The following is a 14,835-nucleotide window of genomic DNA, read 5'->3' as shown; positions in this document are numbered from 1 at the left end:
TGCCTGAGCCCCTGTCCTTCCGGCCGCCAGCCAGGAGCTGTCCTGGAGCCACTGGGGGGAGGGGGGCCCCACCCCCATGTCAGAGCTGGGGGAGCCAAGACCCTGCACATCTATCAAGGAGGAAACAGAGGCCCAGAGAGGTGAGGTGTTCTCCCTGAGGCAGCAGTGCCATGAGTCTCAGGTCTGCTCAGCCAACCACACAGGGCACCAAAGGGAGAAATTTCAAAAGGGGAGAAAACAAAGGCACCAGAGGGTGAGCCAGTTCTAGATATAGGAGATAGAATTTTAGTGCCGAAGCTGAAGCTACCCTCCACCTACCCCACCTCTGAGGCCACAGGGGTTAAAGGTGTCCTGGGACATTCATTCCCCCCAAAATGAATTCCCCATTGATGCCAGGAGAGGCTCAGAGCTGGCTGGGGATGGAGATGTGGATAAAGAGGGTGGGACAGGTCCCTTTTTGGTCATCCCCTTAGAAGTAACCCACAGGGAGCCCTCCCCAATCTGCCCTGGGTGCAGTTGGCTGGGGCCCTGGTCTGTGGGTTATGGCTCACTGTAAGGGCATCCTGAGATTCTGGGGCCAGCTGATGCCAAGCTGAGCTGATGTGCAGTGTGGACCAATTGGCCCCACTTGTCTCATTTTGACCTCTCACACAGACACAGGTGAGCAGGGCACATGCAGGTTTGCACCAGAAAGCACACTTCTGTTTTCGCTGAGCTCCCACCAGGGACAGGCTGGCTGGGGTGACGCAGCTGCTCAGGGGACAGGGGACCCCACTCTGCTCCCTGCCCCCTGCTGGACTTTACGACCAGGCTCTCCTGACCACCTTCTCATCCCTTCACTGGACCCCTGTCTTCTGGACTCCCCTGGCTAAGCCCTTTCTATCCCTCCCTGAGGCATTGACCGCCCCCTGCCCAAGGTCAGTCACCCATCTTGAGAATGATCTGTCATTAAAGTCCTAAGGACTGTGAGAGGAGACCAGAGAAACACAAAAGCTGGTTGGTTCTAGCCCTGGAGAGGCCACCAGCTCAGGAGGGAGCCAGGATGTGAGAACAGGAGAACAGGAGCCCGGAGAGAGGAAAAGCCAGGCCAAGAGAGGTTATCCCCAAGGGGAGCAGAGTACCTCTACCAGAGTTCCGGGTTCAGGCAGGGTTCGGGGGCCAGGGCCCGCATCTGGAAGGAGCACCCCAGAAGAAGGAAGGTATTTCAGGGCAGGGACACACGAGCATTGGAAAGAGGATAGCAAGTCAGCAAGAGCTCGGCCACACTGGGCTCTGCGGGGTTGGGCAGGGATATCCTGGGTGCACTGGACTGTCATGGGCCAGGCAGCGCTGACTCCAAACTCCCCCTGAGCCATGACTGCCCTTCCCTAGCTGGTCTCCTTCCCATCTGTCACTCAAGGATAAGCCCCCTGTTGCCTCTGAATCCCTGGAGCCCAGCATGGGGTCGGTATGTGGGAGAGGCTCAGGAAACGTCTGCTGAGGTGTTGGTAAGCTGGGAAGGCGGACCTGCTGGTGGATGCAGATGGAGATGAATCTGGGCCCTTTTTTCTGAGCTACAAGGGACTCAGAACAATATCCAGAACACCTGTTTAGATGTTAGGAGAGATGGGCTCCAGCTCTAACTCTTTCACAAATAGAGGTCACTTCCCCTAATCAGGCATATTCTCTCTTATGTGAAACGAGGGGATTGAACCAGTTGATATCTGAGGGGTCGTCCAGTTCCAGAATTGTGGGAATCTCTGCCCTCATTGGATGCTGACCCCCGCCCCCCTCGCCTCCGCCCCACCCCACCCCTGTGGCCTGCGGGCCAAGTTCTCCCCACACCACCAGGGGGAGCTCTACACACACCCCAGGGAAGCACCTCCTCTCAAACCCACTAAACCCTGTGTGAAGCAGGCTGGACACGTGGGCACTCACTCATGTAGGGAAAGCTTGTGCCTTCTCAGACACAGAACTCTGGGTGTCCAGCCACCAGGCACATCGCACAGTGGCCTTGCACACAGAGTTGTGGCATGGAAGCTTTGTGCTGAAGGATGTCTTCAGCATCTTCAGTCTAAACCCCACTTCCTCATTGTTCAGACCTGGTCCCAAAGAAGGGACCATGACCTGCTCTAGGCAACATTCCCATGAATACTCCATGGCATTCCCAATCTGCCTAATTTCTGGGGAAGAAAAGACTCACCAGCAGGATTCGAATCTTTTAATTTGGGAATGACCAGCTTCCTCCTGCACCTTTCCCTTTATCCATGATATCCCCTCCCTGGCCAAGATTCATTAGGAGCCAGATTTCAGAGCATGAGGCCCCACAGACAAGTCCCCGGTGACTTCTCAGGCCTGGTCCATCTCAGTAGGCCTGGGGTAGGGGACTGGAGGCTGGGGACCTAGTAAATCCAAAGGAGTTGTGTCTGGGCTCTGCCATCCCCCTTTCCTGGCTGGGCTTGGAAGCCAAGTAGCCCCAGGGTCACTGCTGGTCCCCTGTGGAGATGGAGCCGGGCAGGGTAGGGCACATCAGAGTAGGGTAGCTGCGGCAAGGAGGGGAGGGGGCATCTCCTCTCCCCAGAGTACAGGCACTCACCCTGGGAAGCCCTGGGTGCCATCTCAGTCCGGTAGATCTTGAAGGCATCGTAGGCAAAGACAGAAACCAGGATGATGCCAAAAACCTGTGGGAGTAAGAGTGGGGGTGGCACAACAAAGGCCATCGAGCCATCAGATACCAGGGAGAGGGAGGTGAGTGGTATGGGGCAAGGTGCGAACCAAACCGCAGGCACTGGCTTGAGCCTGGGATGGAGAGAGGTGCAGAAAGTGTGCAACCACCAGCCAGAGGTCCCTGGGGAGCTGGAGAGCTCTGTGGGGCCGGACTCACAAAAGCAGCAATGGCAGCTCCATCCCGGGAGGTCACGGCCGCAAAGGAGACCACCAGGAAGATGATGATGGCGCTGACACAGCGGAGGAAGTCCTGGGGGTCGGGAGTGCAGGGTCAAAGGGAAGTCAGAGAGTAGGGGGCATCACCCTGAGGTTTTCCAGGCTAGTCAGCGGCTTGACCCTCAGGCACAGTGAATCTCTACATGGAGATACCCTTGGACACAATATAAAGCACTTGAGAGACAGAGGGAAAGAGAGCTCACCCAGCTCTCCAGGAGAGGGATGCAGATGACAGCAGAGAGACCAGGATGAGAAGCCAGGGACCTGGGCTGGGGCTGGGGCTGACCCAGGCTCAGTGGCTGAGGCCAGGGCAGGGCTGGGGCTGGACCTGGATGAGGGAACAGATCTAAGGGATGTGAGTCAAAGCAGTGTTTGCATGCACGGTGTGGGGGCCAGACTCTGTACTAACCCAGGAAAAGGAGAGAGGCTGGGAGAAGAAAGGAAAATTCAACAGAGAAGAAAAGGGACCAGAATGGGGTGGGGGAGGCAGCGTCTCTCACCAGACAGGGCCAGTTCAGCTGATCGAAGCGCTGGTAGTACTGGGTGGCATAGAGGAAGAGGAAGGCGAGCGTGATGAAGAACTCCAGCAGCGCAGCCGCCATGTAGGCGGAGATGGAGGCCGTGAAGCAGATGAAGATGATGAATGTCAGGGCCTACAGGATAGAGTGTGGGAAGCTTGCCAAGAAGAGGACACAGGCATGGCCAGGCCTTTGCCTTCCCCTCCTTGGGAGCTCCCCCAGCTGGCCCATCCCACCTGTCCTTGGAGGTCTTGCCATCCCTGGTGGCAGGAGCCACATCCAGAGCCTTTGCCCATTGAGGGCAGTCTCTAGCTTCCCACCTCTGCCAGCCTAGGCTGCCCATGCCCCGGGATCCCAGCAGCCCCAGCAGCCCCAGCAGTGTGGCCAAGCTGCATGGTTCCAGGGGCACCACTGTATGAAATCCAGAAGAGACGGGTCCCCCTTTAGCACAGAGTACAATGAGAACGCCAGACCCTGGAGCGGTGCCCACAGCAGCCTGCACCCCCAGGAGGCACCCTGTGCCCCATAATACTTTCCCCACTCCCAGATGCCTAAAACTCCTCTAATAAGGACCAGAGCCTCTGGTTCCAAGCCAAGAGGCAAGATTTAGAAGGCAGATGCTCCAGGGTGGACTCTGAGATGTCTTCTGTTCTGGCAATGTGGGATGACATATATGCAGAAGACTTAAGTTTACACTAAGGTCTTGCTAAGTGACTAGGGGAAGATCCTTTCTGGAGGACAGATGTTTGTGGGGAACAGGCAACAGATAAAGTGAGGCTGCAGGAAGTCTGCCTTTCTGATAGTAGAACTTCTTGGACATGCCAAGAAGTGGCCATCTTAGAGCCCAGGGAAAGACCAGATGGCGTTACCCTGTCCCATCCCTGTGCCTCACACTCCCTCAATGTCCCAGAGAGCAGTCCTCCATCTGACTTCAATCCTTCCTGCTGCAGCTGAAACCTGCTGGGACCACCTTCAGATGGAGAGGCAGCAAGAAGGCAGGGGAGGAGATGTGGGCCAGGAGGGGTGTCCTGAGAGCCTGGGGAGGGAGGCTGCTGAGGGGTGAGCCCTAGAGGGCCAGGGAGGGGAACATGGAGGCTCTAGGTTGGGGAGGAGGCTATTACCAGCTCAGTTTCCAGCAGGATGCCTTTGAGGGAGGAGAGGAAGGTCTTGTCCACGGCGAAGCCCTGGAGCCTTGCAGCTGTCCCCTCTTCAGGGGGCCGGTCCCGGCAATCCAGAGCACTGAGCATCTCCGAGGGTCCCACCGGGCACAGCCCCCCACTGCCACCAGCCCAGGAAGGGAAACAGGAAGATGGAAACCTGGCAGGATGGGGAAGCAGACAGGAGCAGGAAGACACTGGGAGAAACCCGAAAGTGAAGCGGGCAGGCCTGCTGCGGGGCCCCAGAGAAGACGGCCGCAGGGGGAGGCTTGCCCAGATGGGCCTTCACCCAGCTGCCCAGAGTGCCCTGCCGGTGGTGCCTGGACTGCCCCCGAGCAGGCACATGGGAGGGGAGGGGCAGGAAAGGGGGGAGTGGTCAGCCCTCCCCTGATTTGAAGCCCAACCCACCGGGAGAAGGGCAGAGGGGAGGAGGGAGGAGGAGGAGATCCACGGAGAAATGGGGAGGAGCCAGAAGGTGTGAGTCTGGAAACCGGCTGCACTAGAAGCCCCCAAGGACCCAGGCCTGAGGAAGTTTGTGTCCCCCTTCCCTAACCTTAACCCTCCTCCTCACTGTCTTTCTCCCTTTTCCTTTTAGGGAGGGTGGGAGCTGGAGCCCCAGCCAGAGAGCGCCCTCCAGGACCCAGCCGTAGCAGCCAAAACTGAGGACAAAGGCAGATTGTTGGGGGGACAAGGGGGCGCTGTGTGCCTGCTGCAGCGCCTCAATGGGCCTCTGTCTCTCCAGCATGCCAGGAGGGCAGCCTGACCCCCACCCCAGTGTTGAGGGCTGGGCCAGGGAGCCCGGGAAGGGGGGTATGGGGGTAAACAGCGGAAACTCTGGAGGTCAGCGGGAGAGGGCAGTAGGTGAGGGCTGACGGTGGGGCGGAGAAGGGACCAGGCTGGGGACCACAGGATGTTCATCCCAAAGACAAATGAGACCACTTTAAAATACAGATTATTTATTTGGATGATTCTCTCCAGGCTCAACAACAGCCTCTTCCTCAGAGGCACCCACATCACGAGATTAGAAACTACACCAGGGTGCATAAAGTAGAGCATCCAAAGTAGATGCCCACTGAGTATTTGAGGAATGAATGAACGAATGAACGAATGAATGAATGAAATGAGGGGCTCTCCTTTGGCCAAGGGGAAAATACCAGAAAGTGTCTGTGCTGCACCAGGGCAGCTGGGGATGGGAGGAAAGAAAGAGGCAAAGAGGCTGAGATTTGAAGACATTTCCCAGGAGGAAATGCCAAAACGCCAGCTTCCAGGGACCAGAAGCAGCAGCTGCTCCTTTTCCATCACCCTGCATTTCCCATCCACTCCAAAAAGTGCAATGTGCGTTCCCCCTAAAGTCCTCCATCCTGTCCCAAGATCCTGCTGCTCCAGGTGGTGCTTTGGAGGGGCTGAGCATTCGGGCATCCTGGCTCACCATGGCAGGTGGTTGTACACCCAGCTCCAGTGTTTGAGCAAGGACCAGCCCGGGGCTGCACAGCTAGGCCATCACACGGGGCCTCACGCACACGCAAGCCAAGGAGACACGGTAGAGCCGGCGTTCCAGGCAGTAGCCATTGTGGGCACCCTGCTCTCCAGGGCATGGCCGCCGGTAGAAGACGGTCTGGTTGTGGTAGAGCAGCTCCGAGTTGCCCAGGGGGTCCATGTGGGAGCCTGTCTGAAGGCTGACGCAGTGTGGACACAGGCAACGTGCATGGTATAAGTCCTGGGGGAGCCGGTTCAAGTCCCTGTCCAACCTGTGGGGGTGGCAAGCGTCAGGCCCTGGAGGGAGGCTGGCGGGGAGACGGGGGACCAGCTAGGAGCTGGGAGGGCCGGTGTGGAAGTGCCAGAGGCAGGAATTGGGGCTGTGAGGGTCCTGGCTTCTCCCAGTTCTGGTACCCACTTGCTGGGTGGCTTTGAACAATTCACCCCCTCTTCTCTGGGATTTATTTCCCCAACTGTAAGGGAGGGTTGGGGATGGAAGAGTGGCTTTCCAACGGGTCCTGGAGCCCTGAGGGAGGCAGGGGAAGGTGAGCAGCTCCTGCCTGAGCCTCCACCAGATCAGCTCTGCTTCTGATATATTCTCTGGTTTCTTTTTGTAATTGTCATTATATTTTTAGGGTTTCTTTTAAATCTAAGGTAAAAACTGCTCTTACATCCAAGTATAAGGAAGCATAAAGTGAAGGCTGACATTCTGTCTCCCCATCAGTCCCCCTCCCCAGAGGGAGCCACTGTCCACCAATCCTGCCCTTCTGCCGGACACTGGCTGTGCTGGGTTATGGGTTATAAGCACACATAAGAGTGTATGGTGGGGGCAGGGTATAGCTCCCATGGTAGAGCACATGCTTAGCATACACAAGGTCCTGGGTTCAATCCCCAGTATCTCCTCTAAAAAAAAGAAATAAATAGGTAAACTGAATTACCTCCCTCCACCAAAAAAGTGAAAAATAAATAAATTCCATATGTGTGTGTGTGTGTATGATAAGACTTATTTACTTATTCTGAAAGGATTTCATGGCCAAAAAAAGACACAGAAAGTAGGTGCTCCAAAGGTCTGGAACTCCAGAAGCCCAGTGGGAAAGAGTCCCTGGGTTATAAAACCATCCTTCAAACAGACAGGCCTCGGCTAGCACAGCATTTTCCAGAGGGGGTTCCCTAATACCTGCGCTGCAGCAGTAGGGGTTCTGTGATGAGTCTTGGAATGTGCTGAGCACACTGGGAACCTCCGAGGGGTGGGGCTCCAGCCGCTTTCCCCAGACTTATTCCACATCATCACTTTTTTTAGGGGGAGGAGCTTGTGGGACAAGTGTTGCAAAGAATACGCTTTGGAGAGGACCAGCCCAGCAGTTATCAGGGTTTCCTGGCTTCCTAACCGGCAGTCTAGACCCCAGCCCAGTCAGCCATCTTGTACCCAGCCTCCTCAAAGGGGATTTAGCCCAGAACCCAGCCAGCCCTCTGAGACCACTTCAAAACATAGTGAGCCAGAATCTTGGCCCTGGATCTAGTCTCAATCAAAGCTGACCACCCACCCCTGACCCAGCCGGACCCACTGACCTTCTCCATCCATCCCCAAAGCCAAGACTAAACCAGAACTAGACTTATGGGGAATGGAACACAAACACCCCGTGAGGACATAAGACAGGAGGAGAAATATGTTTGGGATCCCTAAGGCACTAATTTTTAATATTTTAATTCATTGTCCCGATTTCAGTGCTTCCTAATATTTTTTTTACATCATGACACAAATAAAGAATTCTAATATGGGTGTGGCACCCAGTGAAAGAATCAGACTGCTCACAGTCAAAGATAGCCAGCCTGGGGCTCCAGCCACCCAGATGCCCCCCAGAGTGGACAGAGGATCCCATTCTCTTGGTATTGGGCTGTTTGTGCCTATATCATAAATTATTCCCTGATATTTTAGTTAGAAAAACATGGCCATTGTAGGGGAAGAAGGAGGTGGAGCGGGGTTTGGGGGAGGACGAGGGGGAGGAGGAAGATGGGAGGGAGAGAAGTAGAGGAAGAAGAAGGGAAGAAAACCAACATTTTCTGTATTAAGTATAGATTTTTCGTACCTTATTTCATAGGATTTGCACCATTAGCCTATGGAATATTCTTTCATTTCACAGATGAAAAATACTGAGCTTTGAACCCTTGAGTAATTGGCCTAAGGTCACCCAATTAGAGTCAGAGCTAGGTTTTGTCTAACACCCAAACTTTAAGGCCTCCCTGAGGTGAAAAGAGGCAGGTGGGCCAGAATTGGGTGGAACTCCCCCGGCCTCTCACACACACCCTAACCAGCAAGCTTCAGGCATTCGGGAGGGGACAGGGGCCAGCACACTCACTCATATCTCCAGGGGGCAATGGACCTGCTGTTGAGGGGTCCATCTTCGCTAGCTCTGCAAGACTCTGGGTGGTGGGCAAGGCTGGCAGGCTCTGGGGGAGGCGTGAGCACAGTGTTCCACTTCAGCCACTCCTCAGTGGAGTTCTGTCCTTTGCTGGGGCAGCAGCTGGGCCAGTGGGTGCAGCACTGGAGCCACAGATGAAAGGTGTGGGTTCCCATAACCATTGCCAAGAATGCAACCACCTGTAAGAAAAGGCCAGTGAGAAAACTGCTCCCACCTCCTCTGGGTGCCCCTTCCCCGAACTGCTCCCTGAGATTCTGGATTCAGGCTCCACCTGGTCCCCAGCCCCAACCCTGGCAGCTATCTCCACCCCCAGCCGCATCTTTGCTCCTGCCCCGCTCAGTGCACTCACCTGGTACATGCCGGATGCTGCTCGCCCAGCCTCGGAGCCACACTGGCTGACAGCAGGGCCTTGTGGAAGCAGGTTGACTGGAGCAGTTTAGGAGTCCTGGTTTTATTTTCAGCAAGCCTGTTTTGTTTATTCAAATTTATTTCCACTACCTTTTGACGGGTGTGACCTGAGATTAGAACACCAAACCAAATCAAAAAAAAAAAAAAGAAAAAAAAAAACCACTTGGAAGTGTTTCCAAAAGCTGCTTTAAATGTAGACTTCATGGAAGTTGTGATTAACGTCATTGTAAGCCTGGGAACTTATTGGGCAAACTTTGTTCTTTGTGCTTTTCTGGGTGTGGGGTCAAAGCAATAGTATTATGCTCTTCTGTGCCTTTGAGAACTGGCATCATGGGAATTTCTCTAGTTGGCTTGGTACCCAAAATTAGGGAACATCGCCTGGCCTCTCTTCAGGAAGCCTTGTTCCTATGATCCCTGCTGCTCCCACCCAGGGTCCTGTGTCTTCTCTTCCCTTTCTTCTCAGATGTCCTCCTGATCACCCACCTTAATGAACATTTCCCCTCTATCTCCTTGGACCCTCAACCCTTCTGTTCTCTGACCCCTGACTCATCTTCGATGACCCCCAACTTCTATGACCCCAGTTATCTACGACTTCTCCCCACTGTCCATTACCCTCTCCCAAACTTCCCCTCCAGGGAACCCCACCCCCACATCCTTGGGCTTTCGCTGAACTTCTAACCCCACAGGCTGCCAGGAAGGCCTGCATCCCATTGGTTTTTTGGCTGAATGTGCAGAGTCTGATGGAAAAGCTGTGGGTGACTGTTCCCATCACATGAATGAGAAGGGAGAGCCAGGAAAAGGAGGAGCACGGTGACAGCCTCAGCTAATACACAACAGGAGCACCCAGGTCTCCGATTAGCCTACCTCACCCCTACTCACAGGGCCTGGGGGACGAGGGCCAGCGCAGTCACTCTCAGGCCATGGGGTGAGCTTATCCAGTCTCAGGACCCCAGCTCCACGGGCTACAATCGGCCAGGAGGAGAGTACGTGTGCACTGGCAAAGCTCTAGCTGGGCCTGACCCCAAAGCCACAGGTCAGCCAGGGGCCACCCCATCTGGGAGGCTCTTCTCCGAGAGCAGGCCTATTTTCCTCCAGTCTTTTACACTTCATCCTTGCCCACCATCCCCCCTCGCCCCCACACCCACGAGCCCGCAACCAACACTCATACACAGACGTTGTCTCTAGAATGATGCTTCCTGATTTGCATGTGCTTTCCCTTAGAAAATACTCCTGTGGTAACCAAGGACTCGGGAAATAAACACAGGGAACCAGGAATAACTTAAACTGCAGAGTGAGAAGGAATCCTTCAAATGCTTTGGAGCAAAGCAGCCCCAAAGCAGAGGAGCGATGAGGTCAGGGGCCATTCTAGAGAAGTGGGAGAGGCTGCATTGGTGAGTTTGGGGGGTGGGGCCTGGAGGTGGGGCTGGGTGAGGGCTTAGGGGAAACTGGTAGTGGTTGGGAGAGCAGGGGCACCTAGGAAGGCCACTGAGGCCAGGAACATATCAGCCCCCTCCCACTGCCACACTCCACCCCGGGCTCCCAGGAGCCTTCTCACTGCCACACGGCGCTGGGCACGATGTGCCAGGATGGTGCCCAGCCCCACACATGCATCACCTCATCTTCTCCTTCTGATAAAACTGTGAGATGGAAAGTATCGTCCCCATATTAAGATGAAGAGAATGAGACCCAGAGAATTGAGTAATCTAATCAAGATCACACAGGAGGAAGCATAACTGGTTTCCCACCCCAGCCCTGACCAGCTCCAGATCAAAGCTCTTGGCGTGGAAGTGGTGACCCTTGGCAGGCTGCAAATGGAAGGGTTTTCCTACTCGTGTGGGCGTGGGCTGGGACAGATTTCACCTGAACCTGCCGGAGGCCACGGGGCATTCCCGCCTGCTCAGGCATTCAGCCCAGCAGGCTGGGATCCGCGGCTCCAGCTCCCTATTTCCCAGCCTTTGGCCCTGGCACATGGTACCCAGGGTAGCTCTTGGTGTTCCCGAGCAAGCCCCAACCCCAGAAAGAGGCTCTAAGGGCACAGTGTTCTTTCAGAAGAGCTGGATCCCTAGGGGCCTCGCCAAAACCAATCAGGGCCTCAGAGCCTGACATGGGCCCAGACCTCTTGATCTTGGCCCTCTTCCAGGAAAGGGTGCTCTCAAGAGCTGGAAGTGATCCCAGCAATTCTTTTCATTTGCTGATCCTTCAAAGGCCCTCCATTGGTTACCCAGGACATTCCCTGCAGGGCAGACCTTTGGGGTGTCCACCTGCCACGGTACCAGGACCTCCTCTGAGGAAACCCCTGAAGGGCAGGGGGAGGGCCCCTGCAAGTACACAGTCACCCGAGGCTTGGTGTGATGACCAGGCTTGACCCAGAACCTGCACTCTGAGCCACACACCCCCACCCCACCCCCCTCCCATCAGCCTTTATCTCAGTAGCAGCTGTGGGTCTCCTCAGGGTGACTCCCTGCCATGAGAAACATTTTCCAGAGGGTTTTCCTCCTGGGTGACTAGTTTTGGAATCCCTGAGTCACTTCAGCTTCCCAGGAACCCTTGGGGGTGTGGAGAGATGGGGGTGGCAACGGGGAGAATGCTGGAGGCAGAAACAAAGGAAGGTTCACCCAGCACCTCACATCAAGGGCGTCTCCACTTGTCCTCACCTGTCTGGGCCTGACCTGGCAGCCACAGGGGACCAGCTGGGAGTCCCATCCCTGAGCTTCTGGAAAGAGATAAGCCCCTAGCAGGAAAGAGCAGGGCAGATGTGACAGAAGACACAACCTTGGCCAGAAAAGCTTGCAAGATGCTCCAATGGCTGTCCTGCCCTTCCTCAGAAAATCATTCAAATTCTCACCCACTGCCTTGAAGTCCTGTTCCTGCCTCTGATCAACTCTTCACCTCAGGCCTCTTTTCTCATTGGTAGAAATGTTTGTGTTTGGCAGGGGGGTTGGGGGACGTGGGTGTCACCTGGATGGCCACAAAAGTGCCAACCAGCTTAGCAGCTCCAGAAATTGTGCTAAAACCACAGGATTTGGCAGGGCCTGTTGAAGCTCATTGGCGCTCACCTGATGTGAGGCCGGGGCGCTGGTGTCGAAAAATGCCGAAGTACTTCTGTGCTGCTAGTAAATTGATGCTGTTCTCAGCGCTGAAGCACTTCCCCACCACAACCTCCCCGGATCCCACAATTAAAGGTGAACGGCTGGCTCAGACGGAGGCCTGGAGGACAGGCTCCCGTGTGCTGATGGGTGGGTGATGATGGTACTAGTTGCTAATTACTTGTAGTATCACTTTTAGTTACAAAGGTACTTAGGCTCTGGAGCCTGCTTTCAAAGAGAACCCATTCTGGCCTGGGAGACACACAGAGAATCAGAGTGAACAGGACAAAAAGCCCAGCAACTACCTCCCCTAGCCCGGGGCTGCTGCCTCCCCACAGAGGGCCTTCAGCCTACTCAGTTTGTCCTACAGTCATGGCTGCCCTGTTCATTTGTCCACTTGCCATATATTTATTGAGCACCTACTATGGGCCAGGCATCATCCTAAATGCTAGGAATGCAGAGGAGAACAAGCCAGGTACGATCCTTGCCTCATGAAGCTCATGTTTTAGGAGAAGACAGACAGCCAACAAGGAAACAAGATCATTTCTGATAATAATAAGTGTTATGAAGAAACTGGAACAGTGTTATGAGATAGGGAATTACTGGGGGGTGAAGGGGGCAACTTTAACTTGAAAAGCTGAGAAAGGCCTTTCTGAAAGATGCAGAATTTGACAGTGATGGAAAGGGCCCAGGGAAAGTGTGGTCCAGGCAGAGGGAACAGGCCACAGAGAATCCTAGAGGTGGAAGAGCTTGGCATGTCTGAGAAACAGGGAAGACAGTGTGGATGAAAAATTAAGGATAAGGGAGAGCGTGGAATGAGATGAGGTGAAGAAGTGGGCAAGGACCAGATCACATAAGGTCTTACAGGCTGTGGTGGAGCATTTGGATTTTATTCCAAGGCCAGTGGGATGGTATCAACTGTATTCAATCATGATCTATGTGATGTGAGTTTCTCCAGGGCAGGCATCATGTCCTTGACATTCTCCTGCCCCAAAGAGTTGGCATCAAATAACAATAATAACAGTTGCCTTGAGCCAATGCTTACACATCATGGGCCAGGCACTGTTCTCAGAATTCTCTTAATCCTCAGGTCCATTATCATCCCATTTGACAGACAAGGAAGCAGAGGCCCGAAAAGGTCACATAGCTTGCCGAGATCACTAGCTCGTATTGAAACCAGGATTAGAACTCAGGCAATCCTGATGCTGTGGGGTCCAAAGAGAAGAGAACTAGAAGAGTCTATGAGCACCTGAGAAATTTTGAGCAGCAGGAAGAACAAGAACAGGTCAAGCAAGTCACAGGGTAGGTGAGGATGAGACCAGCTAGTTGGCCCTGCTGGGAAGGAACAAGAGAGGGAAAGAAGACTGGGACCCAAAAACCAGATGGAGGGGACCCCGTGAATAGTGGCAAAGGCAAGCCCTGAAGCTGAGGGGCCCCCTGCCTGAGGTTGCCATCCATGTAGGGTCTTAGTTACCCACCCAGCCTGGGTTTTCTCCAGCCTTACCTGGGGCCCGGAGCCCTCTCTGAGTAAGTTAGAATCACTTTAAACCTCTATTTGCAAAGGAGAGGGCAGAGATGAAGCATAAAGGACAGAGAGAAGTCTCCTGCCCTCAACAAAGAAACACTTTGAGCTTTTGGGAAGGTACAAGCTGGGGGATGAGGGGGCAGGGAGGAGGAAGAGGAGAGCCAAAGTGAAGAGGAGAAACCACTGTGCTACGCACTTTACATATATTTACTCTTCACCAAAGTCACTGCTCCAGATGAGGAACTGAGCTTCAGAGACATTCCAGAACTTGATCAAGGTCACACAGCTGACAAACCAGGATTCACTCCCTAGTGGCAGCATTCCCTGGGGGGCACTCTGGAAGCACAGGCTTGTTTCCTGGCAGGTTTGCACTCTGCTCCCCTTGCCTCTGTTTCCCCAGGCAACCAGCTCCCAGCACCGCACCTCCTTGCCCACCTCCCAAAACACCATTTGGCTAGGACCTAGCACTTCCTTCCTGCTTAGTGTTTTCTGGCTTCCATCTATTTCTACTTGTGCCAGTCAGAGAGTTCACCCTTGGGAACTGGGTTTCCTGCCCACCTCCATGATGAGCCCCAATTTTCTTTGGCAGTCCCCTGGACAAAGACCATACCAAGTCACTCCCCAGCAGCTACATGTCTGTGTTCCAGGCAGCCAGGGCCCCCAGGGCTGAGGTCTGGAAGAGGTTGGCCCAGGCTGGAGCTGGATTGGGGGAGCTCTCCCTTCAGATGCATCTGGAAACTTAAAAGTTCCTCTCCCATCCTAAGGGAGTCTGAGTGTGTTCATAGGCGCTCAAGCAACAGGGAGGGGAAGGAGCTGGGCCAGGTATATCCCCCCTTCCCTCATGGCAGATACCAGGAAGAGTAGGCCAGTGGAATGTAGGGGTGGGGGTGTTTGGGAGGGGAGGTACAGAGCCTCTATCCAAGGCCTCAGGTTCACAAAAGGCCTTAAATTAGACTTCTGATGTTATCTCCAAATGAGATTATACTTAGAGGCACTGTCTATCTTATGTGTTTGAAGTGTTAATGTGTTAAATGTAAACATTGAAAACATACTACAATTTTTCAATCCTGTTTGACATCTCACTTTTCAAATTCCAGGAACCTTAAAAAGGAAAGAAAGAAGGGTCTTCTGGAGCCTCTCAGAGGCCTTGACGTGTGCCCCACAAGGAAGAACTGGGAGTGAGGGGTAGCTGGAGGGAGGCAGCCACCGCAGAGGAGGAAAGGTGTGGGGACCCAAGAGCCCCTTCCTTTCAGATTAAGCTCCTGGAGAGACCAGATCCCAGCTCCTCTAAAAGAGTTCTGTCCTTTTGTGCCTGCAGTCCCC

General features: G+C 54.3%; 2 protein-coding genes across 5 annotated transcripts; both read right to left on the bottom strand.

Moving 5' to 3' along the window:
* Positions 1-825: 825 nt before the first annotated feature.
* CMTM5 (CKLF like MARVEL transmembrane domain containing 5) lies at positions 826-5,026 on the bottom strand. 3 transcript variants are annotated; one of them, XM_032481728.1, is made up of 5 exons: positions 4,562-5,026; positions 3,423-3,575; positions 2,864-2,956; positions 2,576-2,660; positions 826-1,171 (listed from the first exon to the last, which is right to left on the bottom strand). In XM_032481728.1, exons 1-5 carry the CDS (start codon positions 4,685-4,687, stop codon positions 1,098-1,100), a joined length of 531 nt encoding a protein of 176 aa, XP_032337619.1. In that variant the 5' UTR covers positions 4,688-5,026; the 3' UTR covers positions 826-1,097. The 3 variants fall into 3 exon arrangements, with proteins under 3 accessions (XP_032337619.1, XP_006175907.1, XP_032337620.1); XM_006175845.3 differs by lacking the exon at positions 826-1,171 and adding an exon at positions 2,186-2,475 and having other exon boundaries at positions 4,562-4,989; XM_032481729.1 differs by lacking the exons at positions 826-1,171; positions 2,864-2,956 and adding an exon at positions 2,186-2,475 and having other exon boundaries at positions 4,562-5,022.
* A 527-nt stretch (positions 5,027-5,553) lies between these two features.
* IL25 (interleukin 25) lies at positions 5,554-9,890 on the bottom strand. Of its 2 annotated transcripts, XM_032482918.1 has the most exons (4): positions 9,781-9,890; positions 8,843-9,008; positions 8,431-8,672; positions 5,554-6,345 (listed from the first exon to the last, which is right to left on the bottom strand). In XM_032482918.1, the coding sequence occupies exons 2-4, from the start codon at positions 8,849-8,851 to the stop codon at positions 6,090-6,092; spliced, it is 507 nt and encodes a 168-aa protein (XP_032338809.1). In that variant the 5' UTR covers positions 8,852-9,008; positions 9,781-9,890; the 3' UTR covers positions 5,554-6,089. The 2 variants fall into 2 exon arrangements, with proteins under 2 accessions (XP_032338809.1, XP_032338810.1); XM_032482919.1 differs by lacking the exon at positions 9,781-9,890 and having other exon boundaries at positions 8,455-8,672; positions 8,843-9,341.
* Between the last annotated feature and the right edge of the window lie 4,945 nt (positions 9,891-14,835).

Source organism: Camelus ferus, chromosome 6, assembly GCF_009834535.1.
Source record: "Camelus ferus isolate YT-003-E chromosome 6, BCGSAC_Cfer_1.0, whole genome shotgun sequence".
NCBI classification, from domain to species: domain Eukaryota; kingdom Metazoa; phylum Chordata; class Mammalia; order Artiodactyla; family Camelidae; genus Camelus; species Camelus ferus.
The sequence above is the reverse complement of the archived record's forward strand: the minus strand, read 5'-3'. Positions and strand labels throughout refer to the sequence as shown.